This window comes from Sabethes cyaneus, chromosome 1 (genome assembly GCF_943734655.1).
Source record: "Sabethes cyaneus chromosome 1, idSabCyanKW18_F2, whole genome shotgun sequence".
NCBI classification, from domain to species: Eukaryota; Metazoa; Arthropoda; class Insecta; order Diptera; family Culicidae; genus Sabethes; species Sabethes cyaneus.
In genome coordinates, this window is record NC_071353.1 from 119251832 (window position 1) to 119270617 (window position 18786).

General features: G+C 42.1%; 1 protein-coding gene across 1 annotated transcript; it reads left to right on the forward strand.

Annotated features, from left to right (window-relative positions):
• The first annotated feature begins 7884 nt into the window (after positions 1–7884).
• On the forward strand, positions 7885–10186 carry LOC128744669 (pancreatic triacylglycerol lipase-like). The gene is made up of 4 exons (XM_053841838.1): positions 7885–8261; positions 8501–8766; positions 8821–9640; positions 9726–10186. Exons 1-4 carry the CDS (start codon positions 8138–8140, stop codon positions 10145–10147), a joined length of 1632 nt encoding a protein of 543 aa, XP_053697813.1. The 5' UTR covers positions 7885–8137; the 3' UTR covers positions 10148–10186.
• Positions 10187–18786: the final 8600 nt, after the last annotated feature.

The following is an 18786-nucleotide window of genomic DNA, read 5'->3' on the forward strand; positions in this document are numbered from 1 at the left end:
GTGTACCATTAAACAACGCACGCTTTTTGGTTGTAACAGAACAGTTTACTCCCTGTGCCTTATCAGTGTCGATTTCAAAGTCCTCCCGAAGCCGGGCAGTACGATTCTTTACTACGCTGCCGATTCCGCCACGAACCGGCAAAGGCAACTTGCGCACGCGTTTCTTTCATCATCCCTAGGGGAGATTACAGATTCCCCACTTTCCATAGAATTTATTGCACTTTTGACGTCAGAACTCCGTTCAAGCTCTTCATAATTGTTTTTTTTTCGTATTTTTTTTTTAGTTTTCGTAGGAATTCTCAACTGTTTAAAACACGCCGTCTCAATCATACGTGAAAAGATTAAGTCGGCTGAAACCAAATTTTAATTTGTATTCTAAATTTTCCACTCTTTTCAATACATTTTGTCATCCAACTTAGTGTTGGTTCTCACTGGACCTTTCTGGTTTCACACAACTTATGGTATTAAAATTCATCAACTTAAACAGAGGCGAGTATTTTTAGGGTAATGCATCTTCGACGCATTTAAGTTGTTCGTAGGAGTATTAAATACATGAAAAATTTACTCATGTATGTGATATTTCACTTAAAGAACTGCTTTAGGGCAGACTACCTTAACGCAAAGCACATGGTGATGACCTCCAGCGCGCATATCAAATAGTGATATTTTCAGGAAAGAACCAGTAACAACAGTAAGTGAGCAATCAATCCTACAACTAGGTTATCAGTGACAATGAAATACATATTACTACAGTGTTTATTTTTAATACAATCCCGGATCTTACACTCACTGTCAGTTCACTGTATCACATAAGGTTTCAAAGTTCATTTAGGCGATTTTTTTCGCATTGCGATGAAATAAGTTTATGAATTCAGTTAGAATTTCAAATTGACATATGGTAGATTTTCATTACACTAGGGGCACACACGCGGGCTTGGTGTAATCTTTCGCTGTCTATCGGCGGTAGTAAGTATATTTGTGGAAAGTTATCAAGCCGGTTTTGTAAACAGGCAATCCAAGTCACTAAGCACTACTTTTTCATCGATTTGAAAACCGCATATGATAATGTCGACCGTGAAAAGCTATGGAAAATAATGAGCAAAATCTCATAGACATCGTCGGAAGTACGTCCTAAGCGGTTGCTGAATGAGCGGAACATGTTGTGAGGATGCCGGACAACAACCCCGCAAAAATGATGTTCCCCCAGAATCCGGTTGATATCAGACGTAGAGCTACGCGACAAGTTACATGGTTTGGCCAAGGGGAGCAAGATCTAGGAAGTGTGGGATTTTCAAGTAATTGGAGACACACACTCATCGACAGAGTATGTTGACTAACACTGTAATGCAGATCAAATCTTAAGGTACATCGCACGAGTAAAAGACACATTCCAGTGTAACGGGACACCACGAGGACCGGACTTTCATTGACGATTCGCCCTCGTTACCAAACATTACGTTTGAGACTAAGTTATTAAATAAGTTTTAAATTATGCCTGTCAAATGTACTCTCTTACGTAGTATTAACTTTTTGATTAAGATTGTTATTTAGGTAGGTATAAGAAGTTACATTTTGTAACCCGACAACTTCGCAGAAATACCGTTTTTTCAACTATGTTTTAGTACACTTCAATGTACTAATTATTAAACGTTCTGTATCTAATTTTGTTGAGAACTACGTTTTCTTTATAGTTCAATAATCACTGGTTTATATCCAGTATAACATGAGTTAAAATAGGGTATGTTGCTGCTTCGTCGTAATTGCCTATTCCCGTCCTATCCAACACAAATTATTAAAAATATCAGCATTTTTATGATACACAATGCAAAACTAGTTATTCCTCAATATTTTAGTTTGTTGTCTATCATACGCGATCAATCAAAGTGAGCTGAGATCTATTTAAACGCTTTTTATCATTAAAGAAGTCCTACCAGCCAAAATTCCAACGTTTTTTCGTGCGACGAAGAAGAAAATGTCGACTAATCGTTTTAATTTCCGTCATTCATAAATGAAAATAACTCTCGCAAGGCATTGTCGTTATTCTACAGCCAGAAAAACTTGCCTGACCTGAAGAAATTTTGCAGAATAACATTTGTATTGCTATCCTACACAAATACATTACGTTACCTTCGTAAACATTGTTGGGATTTTTAGTTCGGACGATGAAAAATTTTGATGGACGGATTTTAAAACGGTACGTCAAAATTAAGAAATAAAGTCAGTTGCATAATTTCAATAATATGCTTTAATAATAAAGTTCACGGATCGGAAGGTAAGTGTGTTTTAGTCAAATCAGCACAAGAACAAATGATGAAAATTAGAATGGCTTTACTTACTACGACGGGAATTAGAAATAAACCCAATGCAGTTTTAAGTGCCGATTTCTTGGTGTACAAGTGTGTGGAATGTGTCAAAGGTACAAGTAAGTCCTATGGTTTTATATTGTGCCTTGCAGCAATTTTACGAGTCCTACGCAAATTTATATGTTAATAATAATTATCCTGTACTTACAAATACATTGAAAATATGCATGTCAAGCAAGAAAGTGTACACTGGAGAGGCAATGACGAAACACTGATGGTTTAAATTGTTAAATTGCAAATGTGTGTGGGATACGCAGAAAATATTTACGCTAATAATTTTCACGTGAGAGTCTAAAAAGGGAGAAACTCTACAATATCCATCATTATGTTAAATGCAATAAAATTCATTGCTTTCTTGCCTGCATTTTTTAGTATCAACGAAATAATTTTGAACGGTCCGTAATACTGCTGCTTTTTCTCCACCATATCGGTTACAACTTCTGTCTAAACATTAGAGTGAATTCTGGATCGATATAGTCAATGTAGTTTCTTCGGAGAGGGAACAGTTTTTACGGCTAGTTCGTGGTTTCCAAGAAGCAGCTTAGCAACCTTGCAACGCTCATCAGCTAGGTACACAAGGTTGTGACCAAAACGGGTGCAGACCCCCTAAAAAGATGACTTAACAAAATTAAACGAACCTGCCTGCAAGAATTCCCGACATAAGGTTTCGAACACTTAAGCTTTGCTCATCATGGGAACTTACAATACTCGCCACCACACTGCGCTAAGTTACGTGGAACTGAACGAAAGCATGTACCCAATAAACGCAAACGAAGTGGATGAGATCGACTAAAGGTAACTAGGGAAATGTTTCATTACTAAAGTCATAACATAACTCTTAGACGTCAAGTGTTTATTACCGGTTAATTTCATATTCAATTTTTGGGTTAGTTCATAAATTTAATTTTGTACAAATTTATTTACAGCATGTTTCTAGGCTAAACTCTCTGTGTGCGAATTATCTTTCTAGCTCTCTAACTTAATCTTCATCTTTGATCTTCAATCTGTCTTCACTGTGCGGGCATGACCTTGTCTTTAATCAATGTGTTTTATCTCGAGAGTCAAGTGGCAAATGGGAAATCTTGCACTCTCAGGAGCGAACGCAGAACGTTCCGAGGACGGCCAAAAACGCGGCAACGATTTAGATTCGATCAAGCTCAATTCACTACCTGTGAGGCTTCACTGTCGCCACGTGGCGCTTTCAATTGCCGGCTTTTTCTTACGGCATGCGGTAAAACAAAACGCACTCATCGGCTCTCTGCTCTGATGCATTGCGGAGAAGCAGCTGCTACTGACGGTATTGGCTGGCAATCGGTTCAAATACGTTCAACCACCGTTCACTCGATGCTGTAGCGGGAGATGATGTTTGCTGGTCGAGATCGGTTACTATTCGATCGCTTGTTAAACTTGCGACCTTTGCCACCCTGGATGAAAACTGCAATTGCCGACCAAAGAGGGTTGATTCGGTCCGGCGGGTATCGAAACGCCCGGGACAATCTCCCGGAATGACGGCTGAGCGGTCCGGCTTTCTGCCGGTCCTGTTGGCTGCGGTACCGGTTGCTAACACGCAGTGGGGCAAACGTGCGGAGAACACCCTCACGTGTCGTTTCTTCGATTCGTAGCTAAATGAAATTTTGATCAAGGGTCATTGCCATTACAGATCTCTTGCCTATCTTTCTTCTAGCCTTTCCCCGAATCGGGTTTCGCACACTAAGCACTCGCACGTTGCCCATCTCTCTAACCTGAGAAATGTAAAAGGAACTTTAGCACTGAATAAACTTCCCTATAGCATAGTTGCTACCTTCGAGCAAATTATCGTATTCGCGCACAATCACTTTCACTTAACTTGGCGGCTAGGAATGAAGTGATTGTAAGTTTTGTCCTCAGATAAAGCAAGGAATCTAGGTACTTGCGGGAAAACTTTTCAGGATTGGACGCTAGTTTGTTCACTCAATCTTTCAATTCGTTTTGGCCTACGCAAGCCTTCTCTTTTCAACTTGACTCGAACGGTTCCTTTTGAACTCGCGTTCAAAGCAATCTTGTTCGGGCCACGTTATATATTTTGCTTCTGCTACCTAAGGGTTCGCACTTCATCGACACGGACGCATTGCGGTGGAAAGGATTGAACAAGATATGCAAAGAAGCACTCGATTGGAATCCGCAAGGACAGCGAAAAAAGGCAGACGCAGCTTAGTCAACGATATGCGGGCTGCCTAAAGCAGCCAGATGTCGCGATAAACTACGAGCATTAACTTGATACCGTACTGCCGGAAGAGGACGAGCTGGACGAAGCCTCTCTCGAGGACAGTTGGGACACTATCAAAATGGCCATTAGCAGTGTAACGGCGAGCTCCATCGGGGAAGTGGGATGTAATCACCGGTACGACTGGTTCAACGATGAATGTATGAAGGTGATGGATGAGGAGAACACTGTGCGGGCGACCAAGATGCGCAGGGTCACTAGTCAGAACTAGGAAAAACACAGACAGAGCAAGATGCAGCGAACCCAAATCTCTTGGGAGGAAAAGCGCTTACTGGACGATTAGAAGCATGCGGAATTGAAGCGCATGCATTGTTCAAAGAAAACACGTAAGTTCTACCAGAAACTAGCTTTTTGCCGCGAACCGAATTGTGCCGGAATAAGAATTGTATTATTATTACAGAAGTTCGTGAGATGACCAAAAAGTGGAAGCAGCACTTCGATGAACACCTAATTGGCGCCCAGGCCGAGAACCAAGGTAGCGAGGAAGGCAATTCCGACGGTACGATAAACGGAGAAGAGGTGCTAGCCTCAACGATAGGTGAAGTTAAGGAGGCTATCTTGCAGCCAGGGATGGTTCGATCACTTTGACTCAATTTTGATTCATTTGATACTACCGTCTCAGCCGAGCAAAATTTGACAAAGTTATGTATGAGACATTTGTAGATAATAACTAAATCTATAATTTTGTTGAATAAAGTGTTGCTGTATCTTTTGTAGCTACGGTGCTACAATGCTAGTATCTCATTAGTAACTAAATGAACGTTCATTTAGTTACTAATGAGATACTAGCATTGTAGCACCGTAACAACAAAAGATACAGCAACACTTTATTCAACAAAATTGTAGATTTAGTTATTATCTACAAATGTCGCGTACAGCAATTTGTCAAATTTTGCACGGTTAGGACGTTACTGTCAAATGAATCGAAATTGAGACAAAGTGATCGAACCATCCCTGGCTAAAGAACAACTAATTCGCTGGGAAAAAGGGCATCGGAGCGGGGCTCATTAAAATGTGTCCACAATATCTGGCAACTTACCTGCACTGGCTAATTGTTAGAATTCGGGATACAGAACAGCTACCGAAAGAGTGGAAAGATGGGGCTATCTATCTGAGCTACAAGAAGAGCTGTAAGAACTATCGAGCGATCACTGTTCACAATGCCGCCTAAAAAGTGGTGTCCCAAATCATTTTCCCCTGACTACCACCGATTGCGAACAGATTTGTGGGAATTCGTCATTGATCAAATAAGCAATCGTCTGAAGATGGCAGTAACGTCGGGCAGGCAGGTGTCGGCTGTGATGGTTCGTTGTGAATAACCTCGGTTGGATCCTGCACGGCCTACCCAAGTAACCAGTAAGCACTTAACACTAGTCCTTGGACAACATTATATAAGCATACAGAACTATGATTAAAAGCATATTTTTCTTTATATACTTCTGTAGAACTCACATAATGCTAAAAAGGCGAAATAGCGGGTTATTAAAATGCTACGCCACAAGCATCAAATAAACATTATCAGTGTTTGTTTGAGGCTTAATCGAAATGTCATTTTGTCTACATTATCGACGTATCGAAAAAGTATCGACGGCATATCGTTTGCTTGATATGGAAAATAAAAATAGATTCGGTCGGGATTTAAAAAAACTAAAAAAACAAGCGATTTTTTTTGCTGCATCTCAAGAGGAGCAGGATAAACAGAACCATTTTTTGAAATGCTGGATAATGTTACCACCTAGACAGGGCTCGAACCGGGAGTTAGTCATGCAACCTCATTCGTTTCCTTGCACCTTTGCTATCTGAACCATAGCGGATGTGATTGAGTGAGTTGAAATTAGTCGTATTTAAATCTTGGTGATATTCCCTCTCATATCATAGTTACTTGTCCTGCATTACCAATAGGGTAGAAAAAGACGGCTTTCGTTGGGTGGAAGAGGACACGAATAGTGGCCGTAGAATAGCAAAATAAGAAGTCAAGTATAAGCCGTTTATCAACACTTACGGCTCATTTTAATGCAATTGACTAAATGCATTATATTGTTACGTTATATGCGCATATATTGCTTTCTTTAATGCTGATTTACGTTAATGCTTCTATGCATCAACAATGTTATTATAGGTTTTATAAGCATTAAGATTGCTAATATACAAAAGTTTGGCACTAGGGATGCGGAATTATTTTCAATATACGGTTTTAGATTAATGCTTATGGTTACTTGGGTAAATCAGTCCGACGTTATAAAAAATTACGCTCATTCGCTATGCTGTTACATTAGGACCAATTAGACGATAACCCTCGCTAGGGCTGTTGGATTACCATCAAAATGGCTATTGATTGTGCAATACAGTATATTACCGATAATGGGGTGACTAAAAGTGGACGCAGCATTTCGACTAACACCTGAATAGCGCTCAGGCAGAGTACCATGGCGACCGGGAAACCAAGTTCGTTGGTGCGACAAACGTGATAGAAGTGCCAGCTTCAACGAACGGCGAAATTAAGGACTCTATTCATTACCTGAAGAACTATAAATTGGCTAGGAAGGATGGTATCGAAGCGGAGATGGGATAAAAAAGCTGTGTACTTCTCTACACCGTTGATTTTAACAATGGAATACAGAACAGTTACCGGAGGAGTGAAAGGATGGGTTTATCTGCCCGATATACAACCCAGTGGGCAAGATGTGACGGAACTCATCAGGCCGGTTTCGTTAAAGGATGACGGATCTACCCCTCGGCAGATTCTCCAAAAAGTTTGTGATCGCAGCTTTCCATGCGCCATCTGCTTATCCACTTCAATGCTGCATATGATACTACCGACCGTAAAGAACCATAAACAGGTAAACTGGTCAGACTGATTAGAAGTAAAAGAAAATTGATTGTGAACGTCGGTGTTAGTTCAAAAATTGAATGTATAACGCTGAATATTGCCAATTTATTAGAAATGGGATGTCCATCAGAGACCCATGAGTAATTAAACAAATAATTGAATACTGAACAAATCTTTCATATGCCAAAAATAAGCACAAAACAGCTGATCATTTACCTTGGTTGAACTTCAGGATTCGTCTACAGTCAGTGGCTCACACTTGATCATGCTGTCCTATCGGTTTTGATAATGGCGTGGCGCGGATTTCGTTTCGCATTCGTGGTGGCTCGGAAGAGCGATTCCGCCACAATCCACAACAGTCTCTCGCGGTTTGATAATCGATGGTACTCATTCGGAATGTCGACAGTCGTCGGGCGTCCGCCAGCCGGTTCGGAGGATCGGTCGCGAATGGATTAATTATTAGTTATTGAAGATAATGACAGCGTTCGTCGAAGCGGTTTTTACTCCTCCTTTTTAGTCGTGTGAACAAACAGTTAGTAATTGGGTTTATTGTCAGATCACGGGAAGTCGCTTCTTTTCAGACAGTTACAACGATTGTACTTATTTGCAATTATTCGCCAAGTGAATGAATCCGTAGATGTATAATACTGATAAGAAAGACTGAACCAAATACCGAGAAAAATGGAAATAACAAACACTACCGGAATACTACTCCAAACCATGCTGTTAATGGCTAACCATCAATGGAACAACAGTCTATATAATGCAATCCATAACGTTAGCTCTAATGTGAATATAACTTTAAGTAAGTGTTTATTAATTCGTGATGAGACTAAAACTATTTTTCTTCGTGCTGCGATAATATTTCGTTGGAATAATTTACGGAGAATACGTTATCAATCGACCTTGACCTATTGACCTAACATCCGTGTGGAAGTAAACAAATGAATCTGTTTCAGCGTCATATTGATTCGTGCCACCACGAAGAGGACAAAGACCAACTTGATTTTTGCGTTGCTTAACATATGTCGTAATCGGTTTCAGCTTCGGACAACACGCGTTGCTATGGAGTTTACGGATGCTTTCCACTGACCTATCCCTGGGTTGACGAAAAGCGACCCTTGGCGTATCATCCACGGACGCCGGCACAAATCGACGTGCGATTTCCGGTATTCAACAAGCCAGTGCGTGAACATCCACGTTTCATAGATATCAACGATCCGGACGCAGTACGACAACTCGGTATCAACCCGAAGGGTTGGATCTATTTTGTTACCCATGGTTACATTGAGTCCGGTGATCGTCCTTGGGTGAGTTGTGCAGTTACAGTGTTCCTAACAGAGTGACAATCGCATCTCTTTTAGATTCAATCTTTCGTAAATACCTTTTTGGAAAATGATCCGGACGGAACGGCAACGGTTGTGGTTATCGATTGGCGCAAAGGCTCAGTACCCCCGTATACTCAATGCGTGGCGGATATTCGATTGGTGGGTGCAATCGCTGCTCACGCAATACATATGCTCTACCAGGAACTGGGAATGAAAAACTTAGATAAAGTTCATGTATTGGGTCATTCCTTGGGCGCGCACGTATGTGGATACGTTGGATACTATTTGCAGAAAGATTTTGGTCTTAAGTTAGGCCGAATCACCGGGATGGATCCTGCAGAACCGATGTTTTCAGATACAGATCCGATCGTACGATTGGATTCGTCGGACGCTAATTTTGTTGACATCGTCCATACGGATGCTACTCCGTGGGTGGAGCGTTGGCCTCGACCTGGTGGTCTGGGCATGTACCAGGCAATTGGTCATGTTGATTTTTACCCAAATGGAGGCAGCAACCAGGTGGGATGTAACGATCCAATGGAAAAGTTTATCAGTAAACACGAAGACTCGTTTTTCTGGGGATTTCAAGAGTTTTTCGGCTGCAATCACTTGCGCTGCCATCAACTGTATACGGATTCGATCCCACAACGCTGTCCGTGGGTCGCGATCGGGTGCGAATCGTGGGAGAAGTTTCTTGCCGGTGAATGTTTCGAATGTGATGTAGACGGACACTACTGCATCGATTTTGGACCGAATGCATCGAGAAGCTACCGTAGATTGATCGAGCAAGGTGTGATGGTGGAACCACGACCAATTCGAGCGTACATGATTACGGGTGACGATTCACCATATTGTCGTAAGTCTTCGTTTCTTCTTTCTGAACTTATTGAACTAGCAAGACCGATAATAAATCCTGATATTAATCATTATTCTTCATTCAGGAACTCATTACAAGGTGACACTGGTGCTTTCGGGTAGCGACGAAGCCCTGATACATGGTGGCGAGATCGGTCTAATGGCACTGGAAATGTTCGGTCAGCTACGGGAACGCTCGGACCGCATGGAATTCTCAAAGGATCCGATTTATTTCGAACCGAGTAAAAACTACTCGGCCGTGATGGCCGGTAAGGACGTCGGTTTGCCAAAGAAAGCCTTCCTAAGCTGGGAGTACAAAACGAATCCTTTGAACCCGTTGACCTGGCGGTTGCTGGCCGCACCAAGGGTGTATGTTGAATACATGATCGTGCAAACGCTTGAACACCGATCGCGCCAAAAGTTGTGTCCTCGACTGCATACACCGGTTCATGCCGATCGGGACAATGAGTTCCGGTTGGACTACTGCGAAGATTGGCGGGGCAATTGAACTGAAAATCTCTGTAGATTGAATTATTCATTAAATTTTTGTGAGAAAAATCGTTGAGTTATTTATTTGTACGATGGTTGTGAGGGTAAAATTTATGGTTTGAAACATAACGCTATTTTCTGCCTGCGATTAAGCAATATTGGTATGATTGATGTGTTTAATGCACGTTTTAGTACAAGACTTCAGTTTCATATAAATTCTTATAAAATATCGATATAATCGGTTGAAGATGAGAGATGGTAATGCTATTTTCTTTAGCGGTTTACTTTCAGGACATCAATTTCGTCTAGGTTCAATGTTCAAATTACATAATGGAGGCAGGAAAGAGATAATTTTACAGTTTTACAAGATTGCTGTCGGTATAGGAAAAAATGTTTTAATGAGTTTGGTAAACTATTTCTGAAGGGCGCCGCTTTCTTCGAGCCTGTTAGTCTTCCCGAAGTTAATAGTGATGATATTCCTTCTATCCAACATTTGAATGTTTCCAAAAAATTGACCTTAGACTAATCTCGGCACAATTTTCATAGGTATCCAGTTTTTTACGTGCCATAATGGCGGATGCGGTCGTAATATTTGAACAGCAATTTTGACATTTCCCTAATACATCGTACGTTTTCTTTACGCGCGTTCACGGTAAAACTAAAGGAATGTGTACGGAAAGAAAACGTGCGATGTATTAGGGAAATGTCATAAATGCTGTTCAAATATTATGAACACGTCCGCCATTATGGCTCGTAAAAAGCTGGATTGTCCTTTTCCCGACTTAACTATAATAATGGAGCAGTTCCACGTGAAATAGGTAAATGACAAAATTTGAACCTTTCTGATTTAGGTGAAACTTTACAAACGTGTTTGATAGGAGGAAATATGCACATTCCACATTTTTAGAAAGGGCGTATTTATTTTCATGTGTATTGTGTTTAAAAGATTGTATCTCAAAAACTATCGATTTTACAAAAGCTTCAAAAGATTTCAGAGTTTTTTCTATGTGCATTTTCAAACAATTTAGCAAAATCAACAACACAAACTATTGCTTTCCTGCTACCTTGCAGAATTTTTTTTATTACCAATTATTCCCCCACGTTGAACAGATTTTATCAATTCAATCCCATTTTATCAACTGCACATCTTTTCACTACACTCCCAATGAAACGGCACACATGCGTATCCATACAGAATAATATCAAAACCGTACACTATACAGTTGTAGTGCATTTTTCCAACGCAGATATCAAATTCGTCTAAGTAGGTTTAATCGCCTTGCCGTAAAAAATTTGCGATCTGTTGGGACAAAAGACTTTTGTAATTTTTTTGGCACCCTTTTCTAACACAGACATCAAATTGGATTAGGTTTAATCGCGTTCGTAAGAAATTTGTTGGCACGAGGGAACTTTGTTACTCTTTCTGGCGTACTTCCCAAGCAAGGACATCAAAATGGTCTAGGTTTAATCGTGGTGTTAACAAATCTTGTTGCGTAGAAAATCATTCATTTTTCGTGACGCTCAGATTTTGCGATTTTTGGAATGACCTACCCCCTATCCCAAACCTTGCCGTAAGACGTAGTCCTACGTCTAAAACATTAAAAATGGCTTGGTTTAATAATTCGAAAGCTAATAATAAATCAATCTTTTTACTTTTATTCACTTTTCGTTTATTCAGAGTTGTTCAGGTGTAATGCCTGGAATATATAACACGTGGTGTGCACCCTTAACCTGCTGCCTGTTGCCAGGTGAAACCGGTTGCTGTATGCCAGCAGCTGGAGCCGGTTACTGGCTGGAGCTGGCGGCTGCTGTATACCCGGAGGACGCAGCTGTGGTCGTTCCAGTGCTGCCTCAATTCGCGAAAGTATTTCCAACATCTGATGTTGCTTTTGCGCCAGCTACAGCTGCCAGTACTGCAACTGCTGAATGGTGATGCTGAATTCTTCAGACACTTTTTCCCGGGGACAGGGCGTGCCGTTGGCCCTGTCCACCGCGACTGCCCTGCCAATATCAATATCCGTTTTACAGCTGCAAAAAATTGAAAATTGATAAAAATTAAAAATTGTAAATACATTTATTTAAAAATATATAAATATTATTTTAATGCTATGATACACGACTTACCTTACAATTCTTTTTTTGAAAAAACGAAACAATTTTCACTGCTCAAGAGCGTTTAACTTCAACGTTGGTTGATTTCGTGGTTGATATAATTACAAAAAATGGAAATCAACTCAGGGATGGAAACTTCGAAAACCGAAAAAATCATCCGAAACTAAAAAGACCAAAGCAAGGCGTTTCCAACAGCGATAAAAATAGACACGGCATTACCAAGAGATTTTAAGGCCCTCATACACGTACGTAGGGGAACTGGGGGTAAAATGAACACCCTTAGCAATTTTGCCATTTTTTCCCCCAGGAACCAACCAAATGCTGAACCAAATGCTGAACCAAATGCTTATTTTCGAAAGCGTCACATTGAAGCCTGCCACATTCATTCAAGCCATTTTTTTTCGTGTGGGTAAAATGAACATGCAGTGAGGGCAAAATGAACATGTCATGGATGGAACATTTGGAACAGTTTGGATAAATTAAACATTATTTTACCTTATCATTGTACTACATAAGCTGTAGATATTCAATAAGGCTGTTGGAATTAAAATAGGACTCCACAAAGTTAACATAATGTAGGTATCTTCGCCACGTTCATATAATGCTTGACTTTCAACTCGCTTCATCGGTCATTTTCCGTCATTTTTCGAGAGACTCGATCATTTTTATCGGTTGAATTGTAATTAGGTCGTGGCTGCTGATAAATGGAAAATAAAACATCATTATACACACTGTTCATTTTTCCCCTATAGTGAAGTGTTCATTTTGCCCCCAAAACACCAATTGTTTTCAAGTGTTTATAAACAAGCAGTTGATAAAAGTATTTGGAATTTTCGACAGATCCGCAGGACAGTGATAAGCAAACAACACTAAATGATACCAATAGTCGAAATTTAATTTGTTTCGCCGAAAAAGCTTATATAAATACTAATATTGCGGTTATTTACATAAATTTTCATCCTGTTGCTGCGGTAACCCGCATCGTCAATCACCGCAACGAGAACAAGGAAAGGTGGCCAAATATTTTTTGGTTTATATGTGCAATTGTTACTGATCTAAAACTACATAAAAAACGTCTTTTAGCATCTTACATTCAAAAATATGTATTATCAATGAATTGGACAAAAGATAGGAGTCACAACGACAACTTGTTAAGCATAGCTTCCTATTACCCCCCCTCCTTCCTTTCCACCCTTCCCCTTCATTCCCGGAAAAAATCCTTCTTCATTACTTTCCCTTACCGTCCCTTCATCAATTGTAGAATCATCGTTTCAAAAAAATATTATATGCCTGACCGCATTTCAAGGTCATGACTAAAAAGTCACGAGCTTGGTCAACTGTTTCAAACGTTCCAAAGGTAAAAAAATGACTAAATTGGCAACACAGTTCGTAATGTTTTATCGCCATAACTGGCAACACAGGCTCATTGCGCTTCTGTCGCAACCTTGATCGTGACTTCGTGTTAATCATACAAAAGCATTCAACAAATTGTTTTCGAATACGAACGTTATTGCTTTGTTATTGCTTGTTTCGATAATTAGGGATAAACTACGCTTTATTCACTATGAAATTTCGGCAAACCCTCGTTGAAAATACAAATTCTTTTCATGCTGAATTTCATTCCGTTTCTTCTGATAGAACGGTAATTCCTAGGTTTATTTAATTTGCTCGATTGGTTCCAATAATTAAACAGCGATGATGACACAATTTGACATTTTATCTGTCAAAAGCTAAAAACGACCCTTTTTACGACCGTTCAGAAACACGACTGTTTCAACCGTCGTGTCCAGTAAGGGAATGCGCGCACAATATCAACAATAGCATCGCTCGGCAGCTGACGCGCCGTTGCCATATTGGACTCTAATACGTTGCATTGACAGTGTTGTCAGAGCAGACCGAAGTGAATCGCTTTATTATTATTTTTTGTTCATGATGTTTATTCATCATTAATTGTTATTATTATTATTATCTCCCACAGGCGGAATGCAGGATCGCGTGATAAATTGGAAGGCGATCAACGAGCGAATGTGTGTATTGAGGATAAAGGGCCGTTTCTTCAATTATAGCATCATTAACGTGCACTGCCCGCACGAAGGTAGACCCGACGATGAGAAAGAAGCGTTCTACGCGAGGCTGGAGGCAACGTACGACAGCTGCTCGTCACGGGACATCAGGATCGTCATCGGGGATATGAACGCCCAGGTCGGTAGGGAAGAAATATATAGACCGGTGGTAGGACCCCATAGCCTGCACACTGACACAAACGATAACGGCCAACGATGTATAAACTTCGCAGCTTCCCGAGGCCTGTTGATCCGAAGCACCTTTTTCCCGCGCAAGGATATCCACAAAGCCACCTGGAGATCACCTGACCAACGTACAATGAACCAAATTGACCACGTTCTCATAGAGGGCCGGTTCTTCTCTAACATCACGAACGTACGCTCCCGTCGGGGTGCGGATATCGATTCTGACCATTACCTATTAGCAGTACATGTGCGCTCAAAGCTGTCCACCGTATACCGGACACGTCAAAGCCGCTCTCCTCGGCTGAACATCAGGCAGCTAGATAACCCACAAGCTGCCAAGAACTACGCGCGAGTACTGAATGAGGCACTGCCTTCTTCCGAGGAGTTAGGTGCTTCAAACCTCGAAGACGGTTGGGGCAGAATACGCTCGGCCATCGGAGAGGCCGCTACCGCGGCACTAGGTATTGAGCCTCGGAATACACAAAATGATTGGTTTGATGGGGAATGCCAACAAGCGGTGGAGGAGAAAAAAAATGCTTGGAAAAATTATCTAAGTATTGCCACTAGAGAGAACCTGGCCAAGTACCGACGAGCTAGGAACAAGTTGACCACGATCCTGAGGAGGAAAAAGCGCCAAATGGAGGACAGAGATCGTGAAGAATTGAAGCAACTATTCCGAGCTAATGACACGCGCAAGTTTTATGAGAAGGTGAACCAAACTCGGAAGGGCTACACACCAAACCTGATATGTGTAGGGACGAGGGAGGGAATCTAATTACAAACGAGTGCGAGGTGGTCGACAGGTGGAAGCAGTTCTTCGATGAACACCTCAATGGCGAAGTCGCAGAGGGAGGCGGAACGGAAATTAACCTAGGAGCGCCCATGGAAGATAGTGATGTCCTAGCACCTGATCTCCAAGAAGTCAAACGAGAAATCAGGTTGCTGAAGACCAATAAAGCCGCTGGGAAGGACCGCCTACCGGCAGAGCTTTATAAACATGGCGGAGAAACGCTAGCAAAGGCTCTACACTGGGTTATTTCAAGGATTTGGGAGGAGGAAAAGCTATCGGAGGAATGGATGGAAGGAGTGGTTTGTCCCATCTACAAAAAGGGTGATCGGCTAGAGTGCTGCAACTATCGCGGTATTACGCTGGTAAATGCCGCCTACAAGGTACTCTCCCAGATCCTGTTACGCCGGCTGTCACCGATAGCACAAGGTTTCGTAGGGAATTATCAGGCGGGTTTCATGGGGGCTCGCGCAACTGCGGACCAAATTTTTACTATCCGACAGATCTTGCAGAAATGTCGGGAGTACAACGTGCCCACGCATCACATCTTTATTGATTTCAAAGCAGCATACGATACAGTCGATCGAGACAAGCTATGGCAGATAATGCACGAATACGGTTTTCCGGACAAACTGACGCGACTGATCAGAGCTACATTGGATCGAGTGATGTGTTTCGTATGCATCTCTGGGACACTCTCGAGTCCCTTCGAGACGCGACGAGGGTTGAGACAAGGTGACGGTCTATCCTGCATGCTATTCAACATCGCTCTTGAGGGGGTGATCCGACGAGCGGGCATCGAAACGAGAGGCACGATTTTTACCAAGAGTAGCCAACTTCTAGGCTTTGCAGATGACTTCGATATCATTGCCAGGAACTTTGCGACGGCGGAGGCAATCTACGCCAGACTGAAAGCGGAGTCTAGGAGAATTGGGCTAAAAATAAATGCGTCGAAGACCAAATACATGAAAGGAAAAGGCTCAAAGGAAACAAATGTGCGCCTCCCACGGACGGTAACCGTTGACGGCGACGAACTAGAAATGGTAGAAGAGTTCGTGTATTTGGGATCGCTGGTGACCGCGGACAACAACACTAGTAAGGAGATCCAGCGGCGCATCCAAGCGGGAAATCGGGCCTACTTTGCCCTTCGTAAAACGCTACGATCAGGAAGCATACGCCGCCGCACGAAGCTAACAATGTACAAAACCATTATTAGACCGGTAGTTCTTTATGGACTTGAAGTCGTGACGCTACTTACGGAGGACATACGCGCCCTTGCCGTGTTTGAGCGGAAAGTGCTGCGGACGATATTTGGCGGAGTACAAACTGAAAGCGGAGAGTGGCGGAGGCGTATGAATCACGAGCTACAGGCACTGTTTGGGGAGACTCCCATCGTACATCTAGCGAAAGTTAGCAGGCTGCGGTGGGCCGGACACTTCGTAAAGATGCCGGACGACTGTGCGACGAAAATAGTCCTCTTCAACAACCCCACCGGCACCAGGAACAGGGGGCCCAACGTGCACGATGGCTCGACCAGGTCGAGAGCGATTTGCGACTTCTGAGACGACTAGGAAATTGGCGACGAGTGGCCCAAGACCGAGTTGAATGGAGACGAGTGCTTGAAACAGCACGAGCCACCCCGGCTCTATGCTGCTGAAGAAAAAGAAGAAGAAGAAGAAGAAGAAGAAGAAGAAGTATTGAAGGTGTGATACGGCGAGCGAGCATCGAAACGAGAGGAATGATCTTCAACAAGAGTAGCCACCTCCTAGCCTTTGGAGATGACCTCGACATCATTACTAGAAACCGTGGGACGGCGGAGGCAATCTACGCCAGACTAAAAAAGGAGGCTAGGAGGATAGGAAATTAATGCGTCGAAAACCAAATACAGCCTGAATTCTTTAATTGGGCCACGACTGCACTCCAGCTGATTCGCTAATTGAGCCGACTGACAGTTGTTAGAAATTTCTAAACTCGAGAATTCCATACAATTTTGACATTCAAGTTGTCACATAGCCCAATTAGCGAACGCCCAATTAACGAACCGCCCAATTAACGAACCACCAATTAACGAAACTTTGCTGTATATGGTAGGAAGAGGCTCCCGAGAAAGTAATCTTTGCCTCCCACGAACAGTGACTATTGACGGCGATGAACTGGAAGTGGTTGATGAGTTCGTATATTTGGGATCTCTGGTCACCGCCGACAATAATACCAGTAAGGAGATCCAACGACGCATTCAAGCTGGAAATCGAGCCTACTTTTCCCTCCGCAAGACGTTTCGATCTAGGAGCATACGCCGCCGAACAAAGCTGACGATGTACAAAACGCTAATAAGGCCGGTAGTCCTCTACGGACTTGAAACGGTAACTTTGCTTACTGAAGACATACGTGCACTTGCCGTTTTTAAACGAAATGTGTTGCGGGCTTATTTTGGCGGAGTGCAAACGGAAAGCGGAGAGTGGCGGAGAAATATGAATCACGAGCTACAGGCACTGCTTGGGGAGATTCCTATCGTACACCTGGCGAAAGTTGGCAGACTACGGTGAGCCGGCCACGTCGCAAGGATGCCGGACGAACTGTGTATTGAAATCCGTTCTCTTCAAGAACCCCACCGGCACCAGGAATAGAGGGGCTCAACGTTTTAGATGGCTCGACCCAGTTGAAGCCGACTTGCGTGTGTCGAGACGTGCAACGAATTGGCGACGAGTAGCCTAACTGTATTACATTTAATTAATTTTGATATTTTCTAAATAAATTATTTTCTGCAAATGAAATACAGCAAAGTTTCGTTAATTGGTGGTTCGTTAATTGGGCGGTTCGTTAATTGGGCGTTCGCTAATTGGGCTATGTGACAACTTGAATGTCAAAATTGTATGGAATTTTCGAGTTTAGAAATTTCTAACAACTGTCAGTCGGCCCAATTAGCGAATCAGCTGGAGTGCAGTCGTGGCCCAATTAACGAATTCAGGCTGTAGTTCATTCAAGAGCCCAACGGAAGAAAAAATACACTGTCAGAAATGATGTTCGACTTCGTTTTAGATGCACGCTTAAAAAATTTAACCCGTGAATGAATAAGATTAACTCAGAAATGAGTGACTTTCAACTCAAACCGACTCACGTTGACAAAAAATGGAACAGCCCAAAAATATGAGTAATGCAATTTCTCAATTCTGAGTAGTTTAGGTCGACCTCATAACTGAGTTAAATTTACTCGTAATTTGTGTAAGTACTACTCAGTACTACAAATTTTTTAAGCGTGTGGGCTATAGCCCAATTAACGGGAGCACGATTAAAGCGTTGCCCACTCTAAGATAACCCAACGAACGAAAGTTGACTGTATTTGTGGCAGTGGCAGCTCTCACCCATCACCAATAGATTGACTGCCCTCCGTAATGAAATATTTCAAGTTTAAAATTGAAATCGTTCATTTCTTTAAAAAAATTTTATAAAATGCCATCTGTAAGAATTTTTTGTTGGGATGACTGACATTTGGTTGTTGATTTTTTAGTG

Bases quoted from the DNA above. Each gene is read 5' to 3' on its own strand.
- LOC128744669 (XM_053841838.1), top strand. From the start codon at position 8,138: ATGGAAATAACAAACACTACCGGAATACTACTCCAAACCATGCTGTTA. The intron at 8,767-8,820 runs GTGAGTTGTGCA...CATCTCTTTTAG, and splicing joins AGTCCGGTGATCGTCCTTGG to ATTCAATCTTTCGTAAATAC. The intron at 9,641-9,725 runs GTAAGTCTTCGT...TTCTTCATTCAG, and splicing joins TGACGATTCACCATATTGTC to GAACTCATTACAAGGTGACA.